The sequence below is a fragment of the Leiobunum rupestre genome, chromosome 2 (assembly GCF_980474605.1).
Source record: "Leiobunum rupestre chromosome 2, qqLeiRupe1.1.hap1, whole genome shotgun sequence".
Classification (NCBI taxonomy): domain Eukaryota; kingdom Metazoa; phylum Arthropoda; class Arachnida; order Opiliones; family Sclerosomatidae; genus Leiobunum; species Leiobunum rupestre.
In genome coordinates, this window is record NC_143385.1 from 32,830,933 (window position 1) to 32,853,588 (window position 22,656).

Genomic DNA, 22,656 nt, shown 5'->3' on the forward strand with positions numbered 1-22,656 from the left:
AGTTTGTAATAAAGCCTTGAAATAGTTTAGTTAAATGGGTTGGTAAATATTTGATCCAATGGTTATTTTTATAAAGCACATTTTCGGGTTACTTCATGTTCACCCAATAATTTTGGTTGGTTAATTTAAACCAGGGTTTGGTTATAAGTTTAGCCCAATTTGGGTTATTTTAAGTTTGCCAAATATTTTGGATAGGTGCAATACTGACCATAATTTCTGGTCAAATTAGGCACAATTTTGGGCTAAATTTGACGCCACCTTTTTAGCGTGTATATAAAAAGTTGAGCAAATATATTAATTTGTTTGTATTTTCCAGGATATGACTTGGATGGAATTATACCTCAAGCCTTTCTTTATTAATCTTCAGAAACCTTTAAAGTAATCCAACATTTTTTCAGGGCGACTTTTCTTCAATACTCTGTCCCAGTCATAAACCCCTACGTACAGGGCTGGTTTCACTTTTGATAATTATCACTCTAGCAATCTTTCTCAAAACTTATCACATTATTATGGATTATGATTGGACGGAAAGCTAGCTATCAACTGTAGCCTGGGCTTCGAGGCTGGGTGGACGGTTGACCGTAGAGGAGCTCAAGTGCAGGGTCGAGAAGAGGGCTCAACTGAGAGTTCAGTGGCGGTGGAATGGTGTGCCCATAGGGGCACTTGCACAACCTACCGACTTCTGAGAGTGGTTGTACCGATACCGGTCAGGAGTTTGTCCCCACTAAAGGTCTGTTTGGTCTTTCGCGAAAATGTAATCGCAACTTCTACACGAAGTAATGTAAAAAGAAAAATAAACATGGAAATAGCATTAAAAGTAAGTCTTCAGTGTGGTTGAACATTTCATTGGCAGTTCAACACCATTAGTGCTCATACGCCTGGGGCGTAGAGATTGCGTAAGACAAAATCTTATATTCTTTCACACAAAAGCTTTTCTAAGTTTACATTATGTGGAGCTCACTTTACAAGAGTAAACCCTTGAGACATTGTCCTATATAAGAACCGTTTGCTACCATTTGAGGAATTCCAGCGTGTTAGCGTCTTTGAAGCATTTGAATTTTCAACATGTCGATACAGTATTCTACATGTAAGTTTAACCTACCGACTACAAATACGGACTAGTGGTCTTATCTGGCCCATGCATTACGTGATACTCTTGGACTAGAACTACCTTCAACTGGAGACATCATATATAAATTCACTCATGAGACCATCTTTGATCAAGAAACAGTGGCATGGACTCCGGCTTCAACAAAAAATATAAAAGAAAATGCAAATATGTAAAAGAAAATGTATCTGTAAAATTTCAAAACGCTAGTAATGTAAAGGATATGACCCCTGCCAGATTCAATACTGTGTCTAATTACGACTTTCCTAATTTTTGTTTCATTATAATAGTCCATTTGTTCATGAAATAGGTCTTTCATTGTTAGATTGGTCAGAAATATTGAAAATAAAGTCTTCACAGTTCACGGTAACAAGTTAATTAAGTACTTTTTCTCAAAGCATCATTTAGGCTTAATAATGTAGGACTGACACTGTCTATAGGGTAAATCCATGTCAAATCACCCGATGGCTCCCACGGCACCATTTTCGATTTCGTTTAAACTTTAACCACTTATATTATAGACCTTTTGAGCAGGAAAGCCAAATTTTAAGCTCTGAAATCGAAGTACTTTTCAAGATATGATTTTTTAAGTAACCTTGCAAGTAGTAGTGTTTTGACAAGTACAATTTTGTCATTTTTGAGCATTGATATCTAAAGATCGGTTAATATCACGTAGGTGTAATTTTTTATAAGGATTTTACTGGTGGTACAGATAACTAAGTAATCATTATGAGGTTCGAAAATAGGGTCGTTAATTTTATAAAAATCAGCGAATGTGCCATAAAAAATCGCAATACAGGTAAACAGACCAACTTCGTCGGTCTTTAAGACATCGAAATACATTTTTTTTAAATTCATTAATCAACCTATATAGGATGAAATTAAGCCGGGGAATACAAAAAAGGAACCAGAATTACTCGCGGAACTATACTTTTGGAGTTATAGGGGTTCAAATTTAACGTTTTTATCAAAATCGGGAAATCATGGTAGTGAATAGTCGCGGTTTTGGCAATGTCGGATACTGAAACACTAAATAATTTTGATACCATCTGAAAGTACAGATTTCATTATATAACATATGAAATTTTCATCTTGTGTTTTCAAGTCGTTCAAGGTCAAACGTTAAGGGCAAAACGAACCCGATTTTTAAAACTTAAAACTGAGCACTCCACGTCAAATCAACCAGGCCCATACCACTCAAGTCACCGAATTTGATTAAATTTTTGGGCAGTGGTAGTTATGGGTAAAACTAACCCCTGTACAGCAAAAGTGCCGAAATAAGTGCTGATTATAAGTTTATTTGGAAGTTATATGATAAAATAACTGTTTTGCGATTTTCCGAAAATCCGTTGCACCCAAAGAATTAATAGCTATAACTTCGGCAGTGCCGTAGCGAGGGTTTGTGTTGCCCTGGGAAAATCTCTAAAATGGCGCCCTTTTTGCTTTAAAAATACCGAAAATGTAACTTTGTTCCTTGATCAAAAGGTCGCCAATCAATTTCTGGCGCCCGTTAATGAGTGTCGCCCGGGATGGATGCTCCCCACCCCTGCCTTCCCCCGAACTTCGGTTCTTAAAGAGATAAAAACGTGATCAATGACTTATTTTAACGGTAATGAATCCTTTTACACATTATATTATTTAATATTATAATATATAATATTAATATAATTAAAATTTAAAACCTTTGAAAAAATTTCAATTTTATCTACAAAATAGCTATATTTAGTCAAAATATCTATCGACTTACTTCATCATAATACATTCTCTTTTAAATCAATTTCATAGAGGGAGTAACTTTTGACAAAGTTACAACCACATTACGGTACGCAGGAAGAGTACATTTTGGAGGTTTAAGTGCCAATTTTACGAAATATTTCGTTATAACTGGGAAACGATTCATCCAAAGGACTTGCGGCTGGTCCCATTCGATTCGGCACTAAACAATACGTTGACCCTGGCCAAAATCTTGATATAACCTTCCAATTGTTATTGAAATTTCCAAAAAAAAAAACATTTTGGATGTACTTTTTGTCCGAAACTATTAGTCCTATAGCGACCCGCGGTTAAAACAAACTACTGAAACGATACCACACTCGACCCAATTCCTAAGTTTGTTTTTTCTTTTTATAAAAAAACAAGTAGTTCAGTGCAAACTCGTTATTAACTCAGAAACGGTTGGTAGCACTCGACTCAACGTGAAAGCTACCATCCAGTACGACACCAAACACGGTACAATTCGTTGGTCGCAAATTTTGGGGGAAACTGCCCCACTTGCCACCTTTGTCCCCTCTCAAATTATGTTGTCTATACCGGACTTATCAGATCCTCAAAAAGGCGCTTATAAATAAACCCCTCTCTGACTGTCTTGCCCCCTGTTGAAAAATGCCGCCAGATTTATGAATATAAAATTATCAGCTTTGGCAGTATGAAGGGAAACCATAGACCAGTTATATGTCCAGTCGCAGCAGCACAAACTCTATAATCAGCTTTAATGACCTGTTATTTAAAGGACTATTAGACACCAAAAATGGAATTTTTAGGCCATATTGCTAGTTGGTACCAATTTTGATGTTGAGCTACCCTCTTTTACCATTTTATCATATGTAACATAATTACTCTAAGTGTGCCAAAAATAACGTCTTCTCAATGAGACCTTGTTCACAGGATATGACGTGATTGACGTCACTTTCCAATTGATGACGGCTTTTACGTCATCAAAACCAGGTCTGGCGGGGAGGGAAGGAAGTACGTGATTTCTTTGGTGGCTGTGAACCAAGGTCTCATTGAAATTTTGAATATAGAGATGTTATATAGAGGCATAGTTATGAGTAATTATGTTACATAGGCCCGTACTAACCGTGCAGTAACACTTTGATAGTAATTCCAAAAGTAATAAAATAATAACATTTAAATTTTTTTATCTCATGAAGTAAATAAAAATAAAACCCGAAGGAAAAATAAATTAAAGTATGAAAACTTCTAAAATCTAAAATTGCTTGGAGGGGGGGGGATACGGTTATTTGGTTGTAGCTTCGTTAAACGTTAATTCCCCAAGAAAATGTTTGAACAGAGAATGTATTATGTCGAAATTAGTCGATAGGGGGCAAAAATTAATTTTCCTTAATTTAGCTATTTTGGGGATCCACGAATAACTTACCTCCAAGTTTCAAATTCCCAAATTTTTAAACCTTTTATTTAAAAAAATATATAATATGGTGTGTTAAGGATTTCATTACCTATAAAATAAGTCATTGATCACATTTTTATCTCTCTTAGAACTGAAGTTATAGCTATTAATTCTTTGGGTGCAACGGATTTTCGGAAAATCGCAAAACAGTTATTTTATCATATAATTTCCAAATAAACTTATTTCGGCACTTTTGCTGTACAGGGGTTAGTTTTACCCATAACTACACCTGCCAAAAAAATTTAATCAAATTCGGTGACTTGAGTGGTATGGGCCTGGTTGATTTGACGTGGAGTGCTCAGTTTTAAGTTTTAAAAATCGGGTTCGTTTTGCCCTTAACGTTTGACCTTGAACGACTTGGAAACACAAGATGAAAATTTCATATGTTATATAATGAAATCTGTATTCCCCGGCTTAATTTCATCCTATATAGGTCGATTAATGAATTTAAAAAAATTTATTTCAATGTCTTAAAGACCGACGAAGTTGGTCTGTTTACCTGTATTGCGATTTTTTATGGCACATTCGCTGATTTTTATAAAATTAACGACCCTATTTTCGAACCTCATAATGATTACTTAGTTATCTTTACCACCAGTAAAATCGTTATAAAAATTGCACCAACGTGATATTAACCGATCTTTAGATATCAAGGCTCAAAAATGACAAAATTGTACTTGTCAAAACACTCTACTACTTGCAAGGTTATTTAAAAAAATCGTATCTTCAAAAATACTTCGATTTCAGAGCTTAAAATTTGGCTTTCCTGCTCAAAAGGTCTATACAATAAGTGGTTAAAGTTTAAACGAAATCGAAACTGACTTTTCTTGAAATCGGGTGATTTGACATGGATTTACCCTATAGCGTGTCACGTAATGGTTACTTTGAAAAACATTATAAAAATGTTCTTTTTCCCTACCCGTTCTTTCAAACATCATTACTGCAACGTCAAACGTAAAACCTGTTTTTTAGCGCGATTAAACGACCTTAAAAACTTTCTTACGTTAGTGTAAAATGCACATACTTTAGCTGTCGTTGATAATTAAATTCTTTTAAACTTTTTATCCTTGAGATTATACTCCCAAATGAAGCGGCCAAAAACCCTTTGGTCATTTTCAGAGACGATCAGGAAAAATTATTGTAATATTTTATCCATCGAAATAAATTCGACTGTTAAAAACGACCTTGTTCGCGAGACGTTTTATTACAAACTGAAACTTTCTTTCTCCTAAGAAATGATCTCTAGTCCAACCACCAAAACGCGTAATATCTTTGTTTCTATTTTTCAAATTGGATACCTGATTTTTCAATCGTGATTACAAGGAAAATATTTCGACACGAGCATCCACAGAAGATCCCACAGGTAAGTTTACTTAGTTGTTACCATGTTGTCTTCCATTGAATGGATTTCTGAATGCTACTAGTATGATTTATTAGGTAGATAAAATGTTTTGATTTCGGTATATGTTTTTAAGAATAGAATGGCTAGAATAGTATAGTTTTTGTATAACTAAACGACTAGTAGAATTGATTTTTCCATATATATCTATTATTCGAAAAATATATTGAAAATGCTTTCAGGATCAATTAAATATTGAAAGTTTACTCAGTTTTTAAATAACTGTTTTGAGGGTAAGATAAATAGGAGGGTTATTTCATTAACTAATGAGGTAAATGCTCGTGGTGATTCAATTTTTTAAAATTCCGGTATAAATTTAGGGATTTTCAAGTTGATTCCAAAATTTTTTAAAACGTTTTTATGTAGAGTACGTTGTTACGTAAGGGGATTTATACGAATGTCTGATCAATTGTGGGTGTTGATTTATATGAAAAAAGGACAGTAATACTAACAAAATGTCTATTCATTTAGAGTATTGAATACTCAATTGCAGTGTCCTGTTGCAATAGCTAGGATTTTTAATGACATCTATTAAAGTAGCATCAGTTCGCCGGATCCAGTGTTCCAAATATACCACTGTTTTTGTGTGTATTAGTTTCACGTATGGTGTCCACCGCTGACACGTCAATCATTTGCAAATATCATATCCTCGCCGGCATTGCTAACATTTGTGAGATCGGGGCCCCGGAAGTGGGGCATTTGCCCATTTTGGTCATTGTTGGCCATTTAATTTCTACCGATTTTCGACTTCAAATGAACATAACTTTTTAAATTAAGACCGACTTTGTCGTAAATTATATTTTAGTTAGTAATTATTATTTATGAACTACGTTTTCGGTTGCTTTAAGAAATTTTAATTGAGGTTTCTGTCCAATTCGCGGGACCAACTGACCCGCGTACGCCCTATTGTGATATTTAATTTAATACCAATTGATACATGCGCCATTCACCTTCAAAAACAATTCGTTAGTTTTTCGCTACCTTATTTCCAAAACCAGGTGACTCGGAAAATTCGGTTTGTTTGAAAATCAATTTAAATTAACGAGTTCGCGACACCTTATTTCCAAAACCAGGTGACTCGAAAAATTCGGTTTGTTTGAAAATCAATTTAAATTAACGCGTTCGCGCCACCTTATTTTCAAAACTAGGTCACTCGAGAAATGCGGTTTGTCTGAAAATTAGAGTTGTTAATTTTCTGGAAAAAAAATGCAGAAAATTGCGGAAAAGTTAAAAATAGAAATATAAATACTTTTTTAGGGTTTTTAATTTTGTTAACTATTTATCGATATAAAACGTCTAATAACAGTAAACATACTACAAAACATTAATAGTGTTACATTGTTAATCAGTTTAAACTAGTTTAGAGGTTTAGTTTTACTTTTAGATTCGAAAAAATTAGGCGAAAACGCTGCTTTATTTAAATTTGCAAACAATAAATTGGACTAATCGTGGAATGAAAACGTATTTTTAATTTTTTCAGAAAAATACGGAAAATTTTACGGAAAAAAGGCCTCGGTCATTTTCCAGGAAAGGTTTCCGACAAACAACACGACTAAAAATTAATTTATATTAACGCTCTCGCGTTTCGCTACCTTATTTCCAATGTACAAGATGATTGGATTTTTTTTCAAATTTCAATTTATTATTTAAAATTAAATATACACCGGGGGGATTGTATGTACTTAAATGTCCGGGACATCTTGTTTCGAATATTGTGCATACTGTTAACAAATAATAAATATGGTAAATATTGGTTTATATTGTATATTAATATGTGAACTCAAGAAAATATTTCAAAAAAGGAATATATCAACTTTAGAAGACCTCAAGCTCTATTTTAATTACTCTACAAGTTTGTTCTATATCTTAAAGGTTTTATCTCTGTTATAAATGTAGGTAAAAAATATATTATTTACCATTATCAACCAATATTTACGACTTTTCCCATTTTATAGCATAACGTTATTTACCATTATTTACCACTTTTCCCATTTTATACCATAACGTTATTTACCATTATTTACCACTTTTCCCATTTTATACCATAACGTTATTTACCATTTTTTACCACTTTTCCCATTTTATACCATAACGTTATTTACCATAATTTACCACTTTTCCCATTTTATAGCATAACGTTATTTACCATTATTTACCACTTTTCCCATTTTATACCATAACGTTATTTACCATTTTATACCACTCTTCCCATTTTATACCGCAACGTTATTTACCATAATTTACCACTTTTCCCAATTTATACCATAACTTAATTTACCATTATTTACCACTTTTCCCATTTTATACCATAACGTTATTTTCCACATTATTTACCACTTTTCCCATTTTATACCATAACGTTATTTTCCACATTATTTACCACTTTTCCCATTTTATACCATAACGTTATTTACCATTTTTCCCATTTTATACCATAACGTTATTTACCATTATTTACCACTTTTCCCATTTTATATCATAACGTTATTTATCATTATTTATCACTTTTCCCATTTTATACCACAACGTTATTTACAATTATTTATCACTTTTCCCATTTTATACCACAACGTTAGTTACAATTATTTATCACTTTTCCCATTTTATACGACAACGTTAATTACAATTATTTATCACTTCTCCCATTTTATACCATAACGTTATTTACCACTTTTCCCAATTTTATACCATAACGTTATTTACCATTTTTCCCATTTTATACCATAACGTTATTTACCATTATTTACCACTTTTTCCAGTTAATACCATAACATTATTTACAATTATTTATCACTTTTCCCATTTTATACCTTAACGTTAGTTACCATTTTCCCCATTTTATAATATAACGTTATTTAAAATTATTTACCACTTTTCCCATTTCATAGCATAACTTTATTTATCATTATTTACCACTTTTCCCAGTTTATACCATAACGTTAGTTACAATTATTTATTACTTTTCCCATTTTATACCACAACGTTAATTACAATTATTTATCACTTCTCCCATTTTATACCATAACGTTATTTACCCCATTATTTACCACTTTTCCCAATTTTATACCATAACGTTATTTACCATTTTTCCCATTTTATACCACAACGTTATTTACCATTATTTACCACTTTTTCCAGTTAATACCATAACGTTATTTACAATTATTTATCACTTTTCCCATTTTATACCTTAACGTTAGTTACCATTATTTACCACTTTTCCCATTTTATACCATAACGTTATTTACCATTTCCCCCTTTTATACCATAACGGTATTTGCCATTATTTACCACTTTTCCCATTTTATACCACAACGTTATTTACAATTATTTATCACTTTTCCCATTTTATACCATAACTTTATTTATTATTATTTACCACTTTTCCCATTTTATACCATAACGTTATTTACCACATTATTTACCACTTTTCCCATTTTATACCATAACGTTATTTACCATTTTCCCCATTTTATACCATAACATTATTTACCACTTTTTCCAGTTTATACCATAACGTTATTTACAATTACTTACCACTTTTCCCATTTTATACCATAACGTTATTTACCACAGGTTAAATACTACTTCGGGACCCTGGCCGAATCCTGATTTGAGCGGATAGACCTAGGGAACTGATGTTAGTCATAGGCTCTTAAAAATTATGATATCGGCTATAATTCACCCGTTGGTGAAATCTTTGGCTTTGTCGTTATCGATATCTATTACTCCTTTTATTGGTCTGAAAAGAGTAACGAATTATCTAATTATCGCCTCTTACCTCTAATCTCTGTCGATAGTTCATTATATATTTAACAATAGCTTTTTCATTCCTCCCATACGCGCATGCGCGAGTCACCGAGGAGAGGTAAAAATTGAAACACCAAATGTTGGAGAAAAATTGGAACGCGAATATATAGCAAATGAGTAAGCAGTATACACTTTTCGTCCCGGTGTAAGAGAATAATTTTCGCCTACCGAATAAAAAAGTCACGTGTTTATGTTATTTTTATTTGTAAGGCTAAACCTGATAGCGCGCGCAGTTGATACTTTTAAGGGGCGCTTGCAAAATTGAACAATCCCTTCTATATTGAAATATTAAACCACGCTTTAAAATATAACGCTTTTACAAGTCCCGGCTCTCGGTATTACTAAGAATGTATTTATTTATATTTAGGAAGAATGATTATGTTGCGACAATCGCCGGGCACGTTGAACGCCTTTCCCCCGTCTCGCGCGGGGGGAAAGACAAAACGTCACCGGCGTTTGATTACCATCGCGTTAGGTGACGTAAATTTTAAGCAGTCAATGAAATACCGGGACTATTCGTTTTATTTTAAGTGGAGGAGCGTACTGGGGGGACCAACGGGTGGATTGAGAGAAAGGCTAAAAGCCGTCTCGACATAGACATTCTCCCTAGGTGTAAATATATACATTCTTGGTATTACTACTTCTAGGAAAATCTCTGTACAGGTTTTATTTAAGTGTCTATTCTTCCGTTCCGCAAGGATTAATCTTGGGGCCGTTACATTCTAGCATCAATTTACCTGATCCTACGCGTGGACTGACTCCTATCTGTTTTATGATGACAGTTAAGTCCAGTTCACATTATACAATTATTTGGGCCACTTAACTGTATCCAACTTATTGTAAGCAAGATAATTGTATAGTGTGAACAGACAAATTGTAACAATTGTTCCCACTTTTTCTGTTCACACTATACAATTTTCTTAGTTGGATACAGTTAAGTGGCCCAATTAATTGTAAAGTGTGAACTGGGCTTGACACTGCACATCAATTTAACACTTCAAATATTAACAATAAACCGATAAAATGATCAGAAATTTTACACCTTTTTTATGGAAAGTCGCCTAAGATTGAATTTGTCCCACTAAAAGACGCTAAAATAAAACCTGTTCAGTGATTTGCCTAGAAGTAGTAATACAGAGAGCCAGGACATACTAGTATTAAAAAAACCCGCGCTGCTTAATATTTAGTTCAATTTCGCACGCGCCTCCTGAAAGAAAAAAAAACAATAGGCCTTTCCATAAAATATTTCTACGTGCTTTCACTGTTTTTTTCTACGTCACCCACCACCAATTTCGATAGCACTAAACAAAAAGTTGGCTGTACTTTTTGCATTTTCCGGTAAGATTTCCCCAAAAATTTTCACGGAGCCCGGGTTAGGCTCAGTAACTTAGGAGTTCAAACTGATTTTAATTTATTTTAAATACTAAATAACAGTCAATGAAATGGTAAGCCGTTTAGTTCATCGAAACCGTGCTAATTTTTTCGTTATTTGAAATATTTAATTACTCTCCTTTTATGACTAGCGAGGGTAAAAATAAGGAGTAATAAATATAAAGTTTATCTAAATCATCCTTGCAAAAGCAGTTTTCCTTCCCCCTCTTACCGTAACGAACATTTTATAAAGGGCTATTTTAGCCTTATAAATAAAACTGGTTGTATTTTATTTTAGTTTGTTTATTTTGTTTGCATTTAAACCTTTATATGAATATAAGAAAAGGAATTGTTAAACATAACTTTAGTTAAAAAAACCGTAATTTGTATAACATGTCCCTCGCCACGTCAAGGTCAGCCAAACCACGGTCTAAAGTACGTTTTTGAATTGGCTGAGAGAGAGAGAGTTGAAAGAGAACGCATGTAGAGACAAAAATAAAGTATGTTTTTCACTTCAGCTGGATTTCATTTAATTCAAGAAATTATAAAACTAACCTAAACAAGTGACTATTTTTAATTTTATTCGTTTACTCGTGGGGGGGGGGGGGGTGAGAGAAAAAGATAGTGGCATTTATTGAAGCGCCTATTGTCAGTAAATTAAGAAGTGTGAACAGCAAACGTTGGTACAGGTTTTGGGAGACCAACACACAACATTTTTCGGGTTTGTGTTCGTTTTTGGGTGTATCATTTGCCTGTGATATACAATTATTTTAAATTCAACCAATTAAAATGAGCTTTTTTTGACGTCACTTTGAAACCTTTGACACTTCGTCTGCTATCTAATATTGTTATTATCGACATAGCAGACAAATAACTTTAACAGGTTAACAGTGATTTGTTCTTTGATTTTTTGCTTTTCCCTATGCGTGTTATAGTTCTTCATCTATAAGGCAGTGTAAATGCCTGGGCGTAGTGCATTTTTATTAGACGATTAAACTAATTTTAGAGATGGTTAAAAAGTTAATTGGTTTAGAGGTAATACCATAGAGTAAACCACTGAGTGGTTTACTCTATGGTTTACTCTATGCTAATTCACTTGGTTGGAAGTGCTGCCGAAAGCGACATCTATCGTACCATGCAGGTACTACAAAAGAAACTAACTTGCTTTAATAGGAAAATAAGGCGGTGCTTCGGGCGATAGGTCTAACAGGCGAATATGCAACAAGTGTACTAAATTAAATTTCAACATTTTCAGATGACTAATGTGCAGACATTTGCGTTTGGATTTCTGATTGTTGCAATCGTGTATAAGTTGTTCCTCAAGATAACCGAAGGACGATGTCACAGCAAAAGAAGGTTTGCAGAGTTGATATCAAAGATTTTGTTAGTTCGAAACAAAAGATTATTTTTGTTCAAGACAATTGATTCAAATTAAGCTCTCCTTCTGAATACGGTTTACGGGTTCAATTCAAATAATGTCTGTGGGCATTCGTTGGTTCAATAAAACCATTCATCAATTCGCTAGGAATTATTAATAAACAGAGCTTGGCCGTGCAAGTAATAACAGAAATATGGGCTGATTTAAGCGCCTACAAAATAAATAACAAAATATCAGATAACGACATTGTCACAGTGTTTCATCTTAAACACTTTTAGGCCTGTGATATAACGGCTCGAGGCTTGGTTTAAACATTTTCTTGTAGGTTAGACGGAAAGACGGCCATCGTGACTGGAGCCAACTCTGGCCTGGGCTTGGAGGCGGCGAGGAAACTGGCCCTTAGAGGGGCCCGAGTGGTGCTGGCCTGTAGGAACGAGAAGAAGGCCAATGAGGCCAGGGCCGACATCGTGGCCTCAACGGGGAATCCCAACGTGCTGGTGTCATTGGTGGACTTGAGTTCCATGAAGTCCGTCGTGGCCTTCTGCGAAAACATTCTCAGGACGGAAAGCCGACTGGACGTTCTCATCTGCAACGCGGGAATGACAGGTTCTCCAGGTCAGTAGTCCAATGACTAGAAATATCAAGAATAAGTGCATTCATGCAAAAATAATTTCAAATTGAATTTACATCTGAACGCTTTCTTTATCGACATATTAAAATGAAAAAAAAAACCCATTACAACAAAAAAAATTGCTTAAGCAGAGTCCTTACTTTGACATCAACGACTTATATGTTTTAAAAATATTCAACAGGAAAGCGAGAAGTGACCGAAGAAAATATAGAAGTTCAGTTCGCTAGCAACGTTCTGGGACACTTCTTGATGACTAAACTCTTGCTGCAGTTGCTCCAGAACACATCGGATTCCAGAATCGTAATAGTGTCCTCTATACTTCACCTCTTCGGTGTCTTGGATTGGAACAACCTTCAACTGGAGGCATCAGTCAGATATCCACTGCTAGTTTACAATACAAACAAGTTATTGGACATCTTGATGATGAAAGAGTTACACCGGCGTCTTCTGGGAACCGGAGTGACGGTGAATGCGGTGCATCCGGGTGGAGTGTACACCAATATAGCTCGTAACGGTGGCTTCTTGTACAACGGAATCATAGTTCCATTGGTATATTTTTGGCTGAAAAGTGCTTCGCGTGGAGCTGAGACGCTGGAATACGCGGCCGTCTCTGAGGAATTGGACGGCGTCAGTGGCAAGTACCTTTCCGATAATGTCGAAGGTTTAACATCCAAAAAAGGCACGAATCCCAAAAACGGGAAAAGGTTTTGGGAAATGTGCGATCATTTATGTCAGCCTTTTCTTCCGCATAAAATCATACCTTCTACCTTACAGTCAAAAGTCAGGCAAGGGTAAATCTTTGTTTGGAATAGATTTTTTGTACTGCGATTAGCAAACCGAAAGTCAGTGTTCCGCATTGCACGTTACGATAGCACTAGCCTTCAACTACTTGATAGCTTTCTATCAGAAAACGTCTATATATATTTCATTTAAAGACATGTAGTATCTTTCTGTTATTGAAAAAAAATTTATTACACCATAAGAAACGACTATCGGTGCATTTAGGAACTATATTTCTAAGAAATGTTATCGAGCTCTTGATATCACTTATAAATCAGTTTTTTAGGTTTTTGGTTAGCTTAGCTTAAGTTGGGTTGGATAAATTATTTTATGTAAGCCATTTGAGTTGGAGCCTAGTTTTACTTTGGCCAGACAATTAACTATTTGTAATTCATTTTTAATAAAATTTAATTAATTAAACAATAATTAATAGTTGATAAAGTAAAGAGTATAACAACGCCATCATGAACTCCCGACGAAGAATCTCCAAAGTGACTCTCAAGTGAGCAAGCTTAATCGAGTAGTCGAGTATTCGAATTAACAATTTTTATGACAATTTTATTATTCGAGTTTGAGTACTAGTTGGAAAAAAGTCTGACCTAACGTAACTTATGATGGATACAGCTTAGGTAAGTTCAGCTTAAATTTAAGTTTGCAAGTTATGATAGATTTAGTTTAGGTTATAGGTCAGGTTAATTTTATGTTCGATTTGTTTAAATTGATGAGCTTAATTAGGTTGCTTTAGGTTACGCGGCGAAGGTTTTTAATTATTTGCGCTGTAAATTGAATTTATGGTTCTATTTAAAAACTGGAAACTCTTAACACTTGCGTTTTATTAAATTTGAATAAATATAACAAATATTTGTACATATTTTTTTCATGCGACCCCTAGCGGCCAAGTTAGCTTCCTATTGCGTTTTGAATAATTTTGACTTTTACATTGGATAGATTAAGCTATTCATATCACGTAGTATTTTTTGATGGCGATGTTTCACATATAAATAACGATACAAAACGAAAACCATCTCAAAATGCACAAAATCAGTCATCTTTGACTGGCTCTAACTCCAAACGATGCTAGCCAATTTCGTAGATCTTTTCAGTATGGGTAGACAAGAAGTCATATAATGTAATTACGGTGAAAAATCGTTGCGATCTCTGTTAGTTCGGCAACCATTGACGTTTATCTATGATAAAAAAAATTCTTTAATATAGCCCAAATCTAGCCAAGACTTGGGCGGTTTTTGGTCTGGAAAAATAAAATGTTTAAAAAAAATTCGAAATTTAAATTTTCTCAAAAATAGTATTTTTTCCCCTTTTAGAATATCATTAGAATGTAAGATACATCCTTGCTGAACTTTGTACGCAAATGTTATAAGAGTCTTGATTTTGGAATAAAAAAGGGAAAAAAACTATTTTTGAGTAAATATAAGTTTCGGAATTTTTGTTCAAGTCGTTGAAGGTTCGTATAAAGACCCCGATTGCTATTTTAGACATTTTTCGTTTATTGTGTTATAGAATTTGCGAACTTATTTAGAAACATTTTTGGGGTATTATATTTTGGTGGGTTAGGAATAATTAGGGATAGTTGGCAAGGCAAGTGTCAGGCCATGAAATATAAGCCATAAAGCCATTTCCGTGATAAACTTTCAAAATATTCGTAGCGTCCATCGTAAATTTAAACTAATTGTCACATAGAATGCAGATTGCAGCAATATTTGGATTGGGTAGTGATAACTCCACCTAGGGTCAGCGATTGGTAATTACTGTATTCGAAGGCATAAATCTATAATATCAATCGTAATTTACATTGGAGAAATTCCTAGGTAGAAGATAGTTTTAAAATAACCAAATTTTCCGCCTCGCAGTTTACGGACGCCGCCTTAAATCGCAATGTTGCATAATTATCGCGTATTTTGTCGACGATTGTTAAGAGCTTTTATTTAGTAATATAACCGTAGAGCTCAGACTTCTAGGCTGAATCAGGGAAATTCAGGCACAGCCTAGTTCCAGGGATAATAGTAAATGCAGCGCGTGAAAAGGGGACCCAGACTCCTTATCTGCCTATGGGCCCAGGATCTCTAAGTCCGGCCCTGGTCGCCCACAGGGTACCTACACGTGACACTGAAGATCTCGGATGTCCTGGGACATCAAAATCCGGGAACTCAGGCAAAAAAGGTGGAGAGGTAGGTCCGAGAGTAAGCAAGAAATAAGATTCTGACGGGGTCCGAGAGTGAAAGATCAACAAAGTTTCCTGATTTAAATCCGAACTCTTTCTTCAACGAAATAAAGTTAGTGCTCTATCAATCAATGTAGTTCGAGCTATGTGCGAACGCAAGTCGTCTCGCGGTTGGAATCGTCTCACGACACTGCCATCTCCAAGGCCTCCTAGTCTTCCTCTGTGGTCAACTTCCCTAACTTTTCAATTTCCATTTCTGGAGGTGACATCTCGGCAGGCGGTACCGACAACACTTGTGATAAGTACTATTCAACAAATTATATGGCTTTGGCTAGGCGTTGTAGATAAATGTTTATAGACTTGTATAACGTAAGATAGTCGAGGTTTAATTTGATTTGGGAAAGGTGTCGCTACTTTGATATGGGTTGGGATTGTCGGGGAATTAATAGAACTGTTTATTTTGTGGAACCGTTAGGCTCTTTTATGTTTTTACCGTATATTAAAAGGCAGGCCCGTACACAGCCGCCAAAACTCGGGGGCGCTCAAATTCTTTTCGGGGGTGCCAATGCCTGGAGTCATTTTTATCTCCCCACCTATGAAATTAGTAAATATACCAACATTTGGTTTATTGTGTTATTTTTTAAACTATAAATTTCGATTTCTTTGAATATTTCATTAAAATATTTAAATACATTGTATATACAAAAATGCATGTAACAGATGTTATGTTATATCAGTTTTTATTAATTTTTAATATAATTGAGGATGCTCACGTACTCATTTGGGGGCGCTGAGCATACCCTGGCGCCACCCCCCATGTACGGGCCTGTTAAAAGGACCATAGGCTAGGTATCTATCTGTTTCAATTCTTTGAAATCATACCCCTATAGTTTTTAAGATTTCTGAAGCTCCGAGATCCTCGTTTTTGTACATGATAGAGTATTGAAGTTTTTACGCTTCAATGATAATAGCAGCTTCCACACAAGATGAAAATGAATTAAGACGGAGTCAACATTTTAAAACGATAAATCAAGTTTATTTAAGATGAAACATAATACGAACTGAAGCAAGGTTATATTTTGCATGGCTGTTTTTATACTGAAAATGTAACCATTAAAAAAACATGGAAGAAAAAACGTTATCGGTGCGACAAATAGAATATGCTTTAAAAAATATATTTACACAATAAAAAGATTTTTTTCTTTGTTTACACATCGCATATCTTTATCGCTTCCAATCTTCTTCAACATAGAGGGAAACCGGAAGGTTCGTATTTCAATATAATAGACGGTAAAATAAATTCCAACGGCTCCCAGCCTCTGAAGGGTTTTTGAATTTTGGGGTAGGAAAAAAGGGGGAAAGTTTCGTGACAGCATGGCTGCCAGCCTCCCCACTTCGCGACTTTAATTGTCACTTAAGTCATTTCAACCGTTTTTCACGTCTATTACGATTGATATCAATTAATTATTTGTATTTTAATTTAAAGAATTCAAGTTATAGGTAAATTTACAGTTAAACAACCAGTTTGTCTAGCTTTTATTCCCGAAATATAACGGTCAGTATACTTAGATGGCGCCACGTGCTCTACGAAGAATCACGAATTAGATAATTGTTACTCGGCGACAGTTAAAAATTGGTCTCTGCGCATGCTCCAATACCAACCAATCCGGTGTTCCCTCCCTGGCTAGTGTCCAGTTTTTAAGTGGCAATGACGGTTTAAAATTCCACCCCCATTTATTTTACCGTCTATTAGCGTGACAATGATTAAATAAATCCAAAAAGTATTTTCGTACTAAAAACTTTAAAACTTATTAAAAAGTACAAATGTACGCTCAAAACCAAAACCAAAACTAAAACTTAACACTAGTCGAAGGAGGAATTTCAAAATTGCGCAATCGCACTACGGAACGATTGTCGAATGTCAACTGTACTTTCTCTAGAGGTCATGGAAAGGGGGGTAAATGGTTTTTACCCAGGGCCGTAACCAGGGGGGGGGGCACTCGGGCCGTGCCCTACCTGGAATTTGAAGTGCCCTACCTATAATTTGAGATGAAATTTAAATCTGAGGAAAATGCCCTACCCAGATATTTTGGTGATCATTATAGTTTTTCAGTTGAAGGCCTTTCTATTTTAATATCAGAATATTTAATTTTTTCGTTTAAAAATTATCGATTAGCAGTATAAACAAATACATTTATAAAAATATGAATAACTATAAATGTTAAATATTTGTCGAGCCATCCCAACCATAGTCTACACTACAGATCTCTCTTCATCGTTACACCTTATATACCAATATATTTGTATCATGCGAGTAAAACGGCGTTTACCTACCCCACGAAAGTTCGTAACAGTGTTTATGCAGCGTGTGATGCGTATCCTCTAAGTGCAAAACTGTGCAATAATCCAAGAATTTATCACTTCAGGTAGGAAAATGTTTTACATTAATATTGTTTTTTTTTTCTTTTAAAGCAACTGTCGGCTCTATCATTGCCACCTGTATTATGAAAAGGCCCCTGTTATTAAGGATGGCCATGAATCTATCAGATTCTTAGAAAAAAAAAGCTACTTTACTGGAGACCGTGGTGCCATCTACTAATGACAAAGGAAGCTAAATTCAAAATAGCCAAATGATAACGTAGTCAAAGAGCCATTGTAGAGTGTTATATTTAGACAAATTATGCTCTATTTAGTTGGCTTTAGCCTAAATTATAAATCCCATGTAAAAATATTGTTTATAATTGCTTTAATTTATGTTATTGACCAATTTACAAACGATCCAATCAACGCGAGGGGTACCTATAATTATCGCCTTTTGGGTCAAAATATAGCTTAACTATCTTGTTTTGTTGTCGATGCTAGAGACATCTGTTGAAAAAAGAGCTACTGGACGTCGAGCCGACACTTGCTTTAAATACAAATCTTGACTGAAATGTATGGCAGAGTCTAAAACTAAAATTGGTATTAAGCCTTTGACGAGTATATTTAAACTCGTACGCTAGATTCGAATACTGAGAGCTTTCCCATTGACGGTTTTGTTACGAAGCGTTTACCATTTTCCGGCAAGTGACCTCAGAAAAATCGGGCTCCATCGGTTGCGGTAAGGCGCAAATCATGTAGGGAATTTTTTCTGAGTTAAACCGGGAAGTGGGTAAACGCTATCGGTACGAGTTTAAATTATCTTTGCTTGGGCCGAGCTCTGTTCCTGTATCTGAGAATTCTGTAACGCGGGACATACGACGAGACTGTGACGAAACTATTGATATTCAAAACAATAATGCATCGATCTTCGAATATTGTCAAAGTCTAGCAACAGTGTGGCCAATGAAATAAATAGCGATTTCGTAGTCGATGACGAGCTTTTGGACATTGTTGAGCCACATGATTTAGGTGTGAAATCTCCAAATGCAGCCAAAATTAGCAACTTATCCTAGAAAATTATTTGGTGCCAAACTAAGAAGCTTCAATAAATCGTGGTTTGTTGACAGAGATTGGTTAGAATATTCTGTCTCACTAGACGCTTGCTTTTGTTTTCCATGTAGAAAATTTCCATTAACTCAAGAGAGAGTTGACCATAAGTTTGTACTTACCCTAGTAGCACATAAAGGGTGGCCCAACCGGGTTGGTTTTGCTGTTGGCCAATAGTGTTGGTTCTACTCTGATTTTACAGGAAGAAATGTCCTACCTGGCCAACCACTGTTTTTAGAGTCGTTTTAAATTTGGAAAAAATTGATAGCCAATACTTCGCCAGCATCTGTCCAGCAGTTGTTTGAGATTCGGTAGTGACTTTTGCCAACGCTTAAACCATAGGTTACCCAACGTTTAAAATAAAAAAATATTAAATAATTTTATCAAAAATACAGTATTAACTGTATTGTATATAAGCCCATAAGAAGTTCATTCAAAATTACTATTGTAAAGCCCACAAGAATTTATTTCAAAGTTAAAACTTCAGAATAGTTTTATTAAGAAATACAGAATGTCCTCTGCTTAGACTAAAAAAATCATACTGACTTCTTTGATCATCCTTTGATTGAACTGATCGTACATGTATGGTATCCCAATAAGACTTGTTACGATGAGGGGTGGCTCTTCCATAGTCATTTGGAATTCTATGCTCTGCTGTTGTTCTCCGATCATCAGCTTCATTATCGAAAATCAAACTTCTTTGATCCTTAGAGAAATTATCTATTTCACTATCCAAATTTGACCTTGTAAGCTCACTTGATAAACGCACTGTTTGATTATTCACATTTTGCTCATTTGGAAACAACGCAGAGAACACAGGTCTTGAATGTCTTGCTACACTTGTTTGGTCTAAATTTTCTTGGGTCTGAGTAGTTTCTTTATTGGTTTTGCTAGTATTTTTTTCATTTATATCTTTAGATAATTTTGTACTTTTGGACGGCAACGTTTTTTTATATAAGGTAGTAGATAGTGAACCTCTACATTTGTCAGTAGATTTCTGTCCGTTCTTGGTTTTTTTTACAAGCGATGAGTGTGTCAGATTTCTTTCCCGTCTTCTCTTTTGAAATATAAGTCTTTGGTGCTATGAAATATAATATTTTTTCTCCAAACCATATACTTTCAATGTTGTTTTTCAATAGTTACATTTTGGCGAAGCTTGGTGACTATCAGATGATGCTAACCCACTTTTTCGCAGTGAAAGTGACGAGCTTGAGGGAGGAGTTTGTGACCAATTCTTTGAAACAGATTTCTTCCCCGTCTTAATATTCTCTTTTGAACTTGAAGTCTGTGGTGTTAACGACATTTTTTGTGCTATAAAAATTAAATATTTTTTCCATTAAACCATACTTTTTTGCAGATAAACTGACGAGTTTGGGTAACACTCAGGAGTATTCGACCAACTCTTTGAAATATATTTGCCAATGGAGTCTATAAAAAAATTAACGATTTATTAATATACAGTTTGAAATTTGCACAATCGCCCATTCTTTACCTTTTTGGGGAAATTGTGGCGCTTTCAACAATCCAAAGACTAGAATTTACAAAGACTATATATTCCTTGGAACAATCTTTTTTATTCATTTTGTTATTCTTTTGTAATATCGATTTCGTTCGCAGAAAATAGTACTTGTGTCGCCATCTAGATAAGTCGATTTATTTTAATCTAAATATGAAATTTTATATTAATACTACTTATAAAATCAATAAATTAATTTTTAAAAGAATTTTGAGGATATTTAATTTACTCACTCTTAAAATTAAATTTAAACGTGGAAACCTATTTGGTAAGTAGGCCTCCAGGCCTGCAGTGTTGGAAATCTGAATCACCCCGATGGAGTTGCTGTAAAAACAGACGATGGTGAAATCGTGCCACAACATTTTTGTTCGCAAATAATGACCTATAGAGATATTTTTAACATTATTTCATATTTTTAATTATATAAGTATAATTTTATTTCAATATAGTTATATATTTAAAAGTGAACTGATAAACATATAAGTAATATGTTTTAAGAAGTTTTAAGACCATTTCAGTCGGTTTTAATACTGTTCAAATTCTTAAACAAATTAACGATATTATTAAATTTCTATATTTCGGGCACCGACTCAAAAACCATCCACTACGACTCCTTTACAACCCTACTTCGCTTTCCCAACCCCAAAACGAAATTTCTTTTTCAAATCACCAAGTGGACTCTAAACCAACCCCGACTCCTTTTCCAACTCCAAAACGGAAGGACTGTGCTACTAGGGTAATGGCTTTACAAACTGTAAAAATGCCTTAGAATCAAATGGAGGATTTCAGCAACACATGCATTCTAAAAATCACACAGGAGCATTCCTAAGTTGGTAAGAGCATATAGCTCGCGAAAATAAATCTACTAACATTGCTAGACAACTAGTTGACGTACAAATTCAAAAGAATCAGTATTATTTAAAAGCTGTTTTTGAAGTAATACAGTTTCTGGTTGAGCACGAATTACCGCAACGTGGTTGTGGAAGCTCAGAACATCTTGGTGAAAAATTAGCAGGCCTTTTTCTTAGTCTTTTTGAATACATTTTAAAACGTGATCCTGAGCTAGCCATAATTTGTCAAACCATTCCTAAAAACGATAATTATCGTTCTCCGATTGTTCAAAACGAATTTATTGTGTGCACAATTGCGTTAAGTCTACTGTAGCCAAAACCATTTGTTCTTTAGAACCTGGATACTTCACCATTAAATGTGATGGAACTAGAGACAAATCAGGTGAGAACTAATTTTGCAAATTCATAACTCTTAAGTCTCTTTACACGAGAGTAGGAATTTTGGGAAAGACAAAAAATTTCATTAAAGCAGGGTAGATAAAAACGAAATAATTTTGAATAAACTAAACTCGTGCCACGTAACTTTCTGATGCCTTCACATCTGCGGATCCTTCCATTTATCGTTATTTGTTTTCGTCTTAGGAAACGAAGATTTTTGCATAGTTCTCAGATACGTAGAGAATAGTCAACCACGTGAAAATTTACTGGAAGTTGTCTATTTGAATGAGCTTAATGCTGAATACACCTCAGAACGAATATTAGAAGTACTTCAAACCCACAAAATTGACGTCAATAAAATGGTTAGCCAATGCTACGATGGAGCGTCAGGTAACTACCCTTTTATTAAGGGGTGTGCAAAATATTGGGTGAGACCAAATAATTCGATCGAATACCAAATCGAATATTCGATTCGTCGAATCGAATAGCGCTTGAAAAAGTTTGCGAATATTCGTTTTTCCTGACCAAATAGTCGAATATTCGGAAAAGGTATTTGGTATTTTTTAATCGTTTTCAAACTGGTAGAATAACCGCGGGTAT

General features: G+C 34.7%; 1 protein-coding gene across 1 annotated transcript; it reads left to right on the top strand.

Moving 5' to 3' along the window:
• Nucleotides 1–5,440: 5,440 nt before the first annotated feature.
• Nucleotides 5,441–13,768, top strand: LOC149957370 (retinol dehydrogenase 12-like). The gene is made up of 4 exons (XM_090164786.1): nucleotides 5,441–5,658; nucleotides 12,131–12,231; nucleotides 12,579–12,868; nucleotides 13,066–13,768. Exons 2-4 carry the CDS (start codon nucleotides 12,131–12,133, stop codon nucleotides 13,677–13,679), a joined length of 1,005 nt encoding a protein of 334 aa, XP_090020912.1. The 5' UTR covers nucleotides 5,441–5,658; the 3' UTR covers nucleotides 13,680–13,768.
• Nucleotides 13,769–22,656: the final 8,888 nt, after the last annotated feature.

Excerpts from the sequence above, each read along its gene's own strand:
- LOC149957370 (XM_090164786.1), top strand. The coding sequence starts at position 12,131 with ATGACTAATGTGCAGACATTTGCGTTTGGATTTCTGATTGTTGCAATC. Across the intron at positions 12,232-12,578 it reads CGATGTCACAGCAAAAGAAG|GTTAGACGGAAAGACGGCCA; the intron begins GTTTGCAGAGTT and ends ATTTTCTTGTAG. Across the intron at positions 12,869-13,065 it reads GGGAATGACAGGTTCTCCAG|GAAAGCGAGAAGTGACCGAA; the intron begins GTCAGTAGTCCA and ends AATATTCAACAG.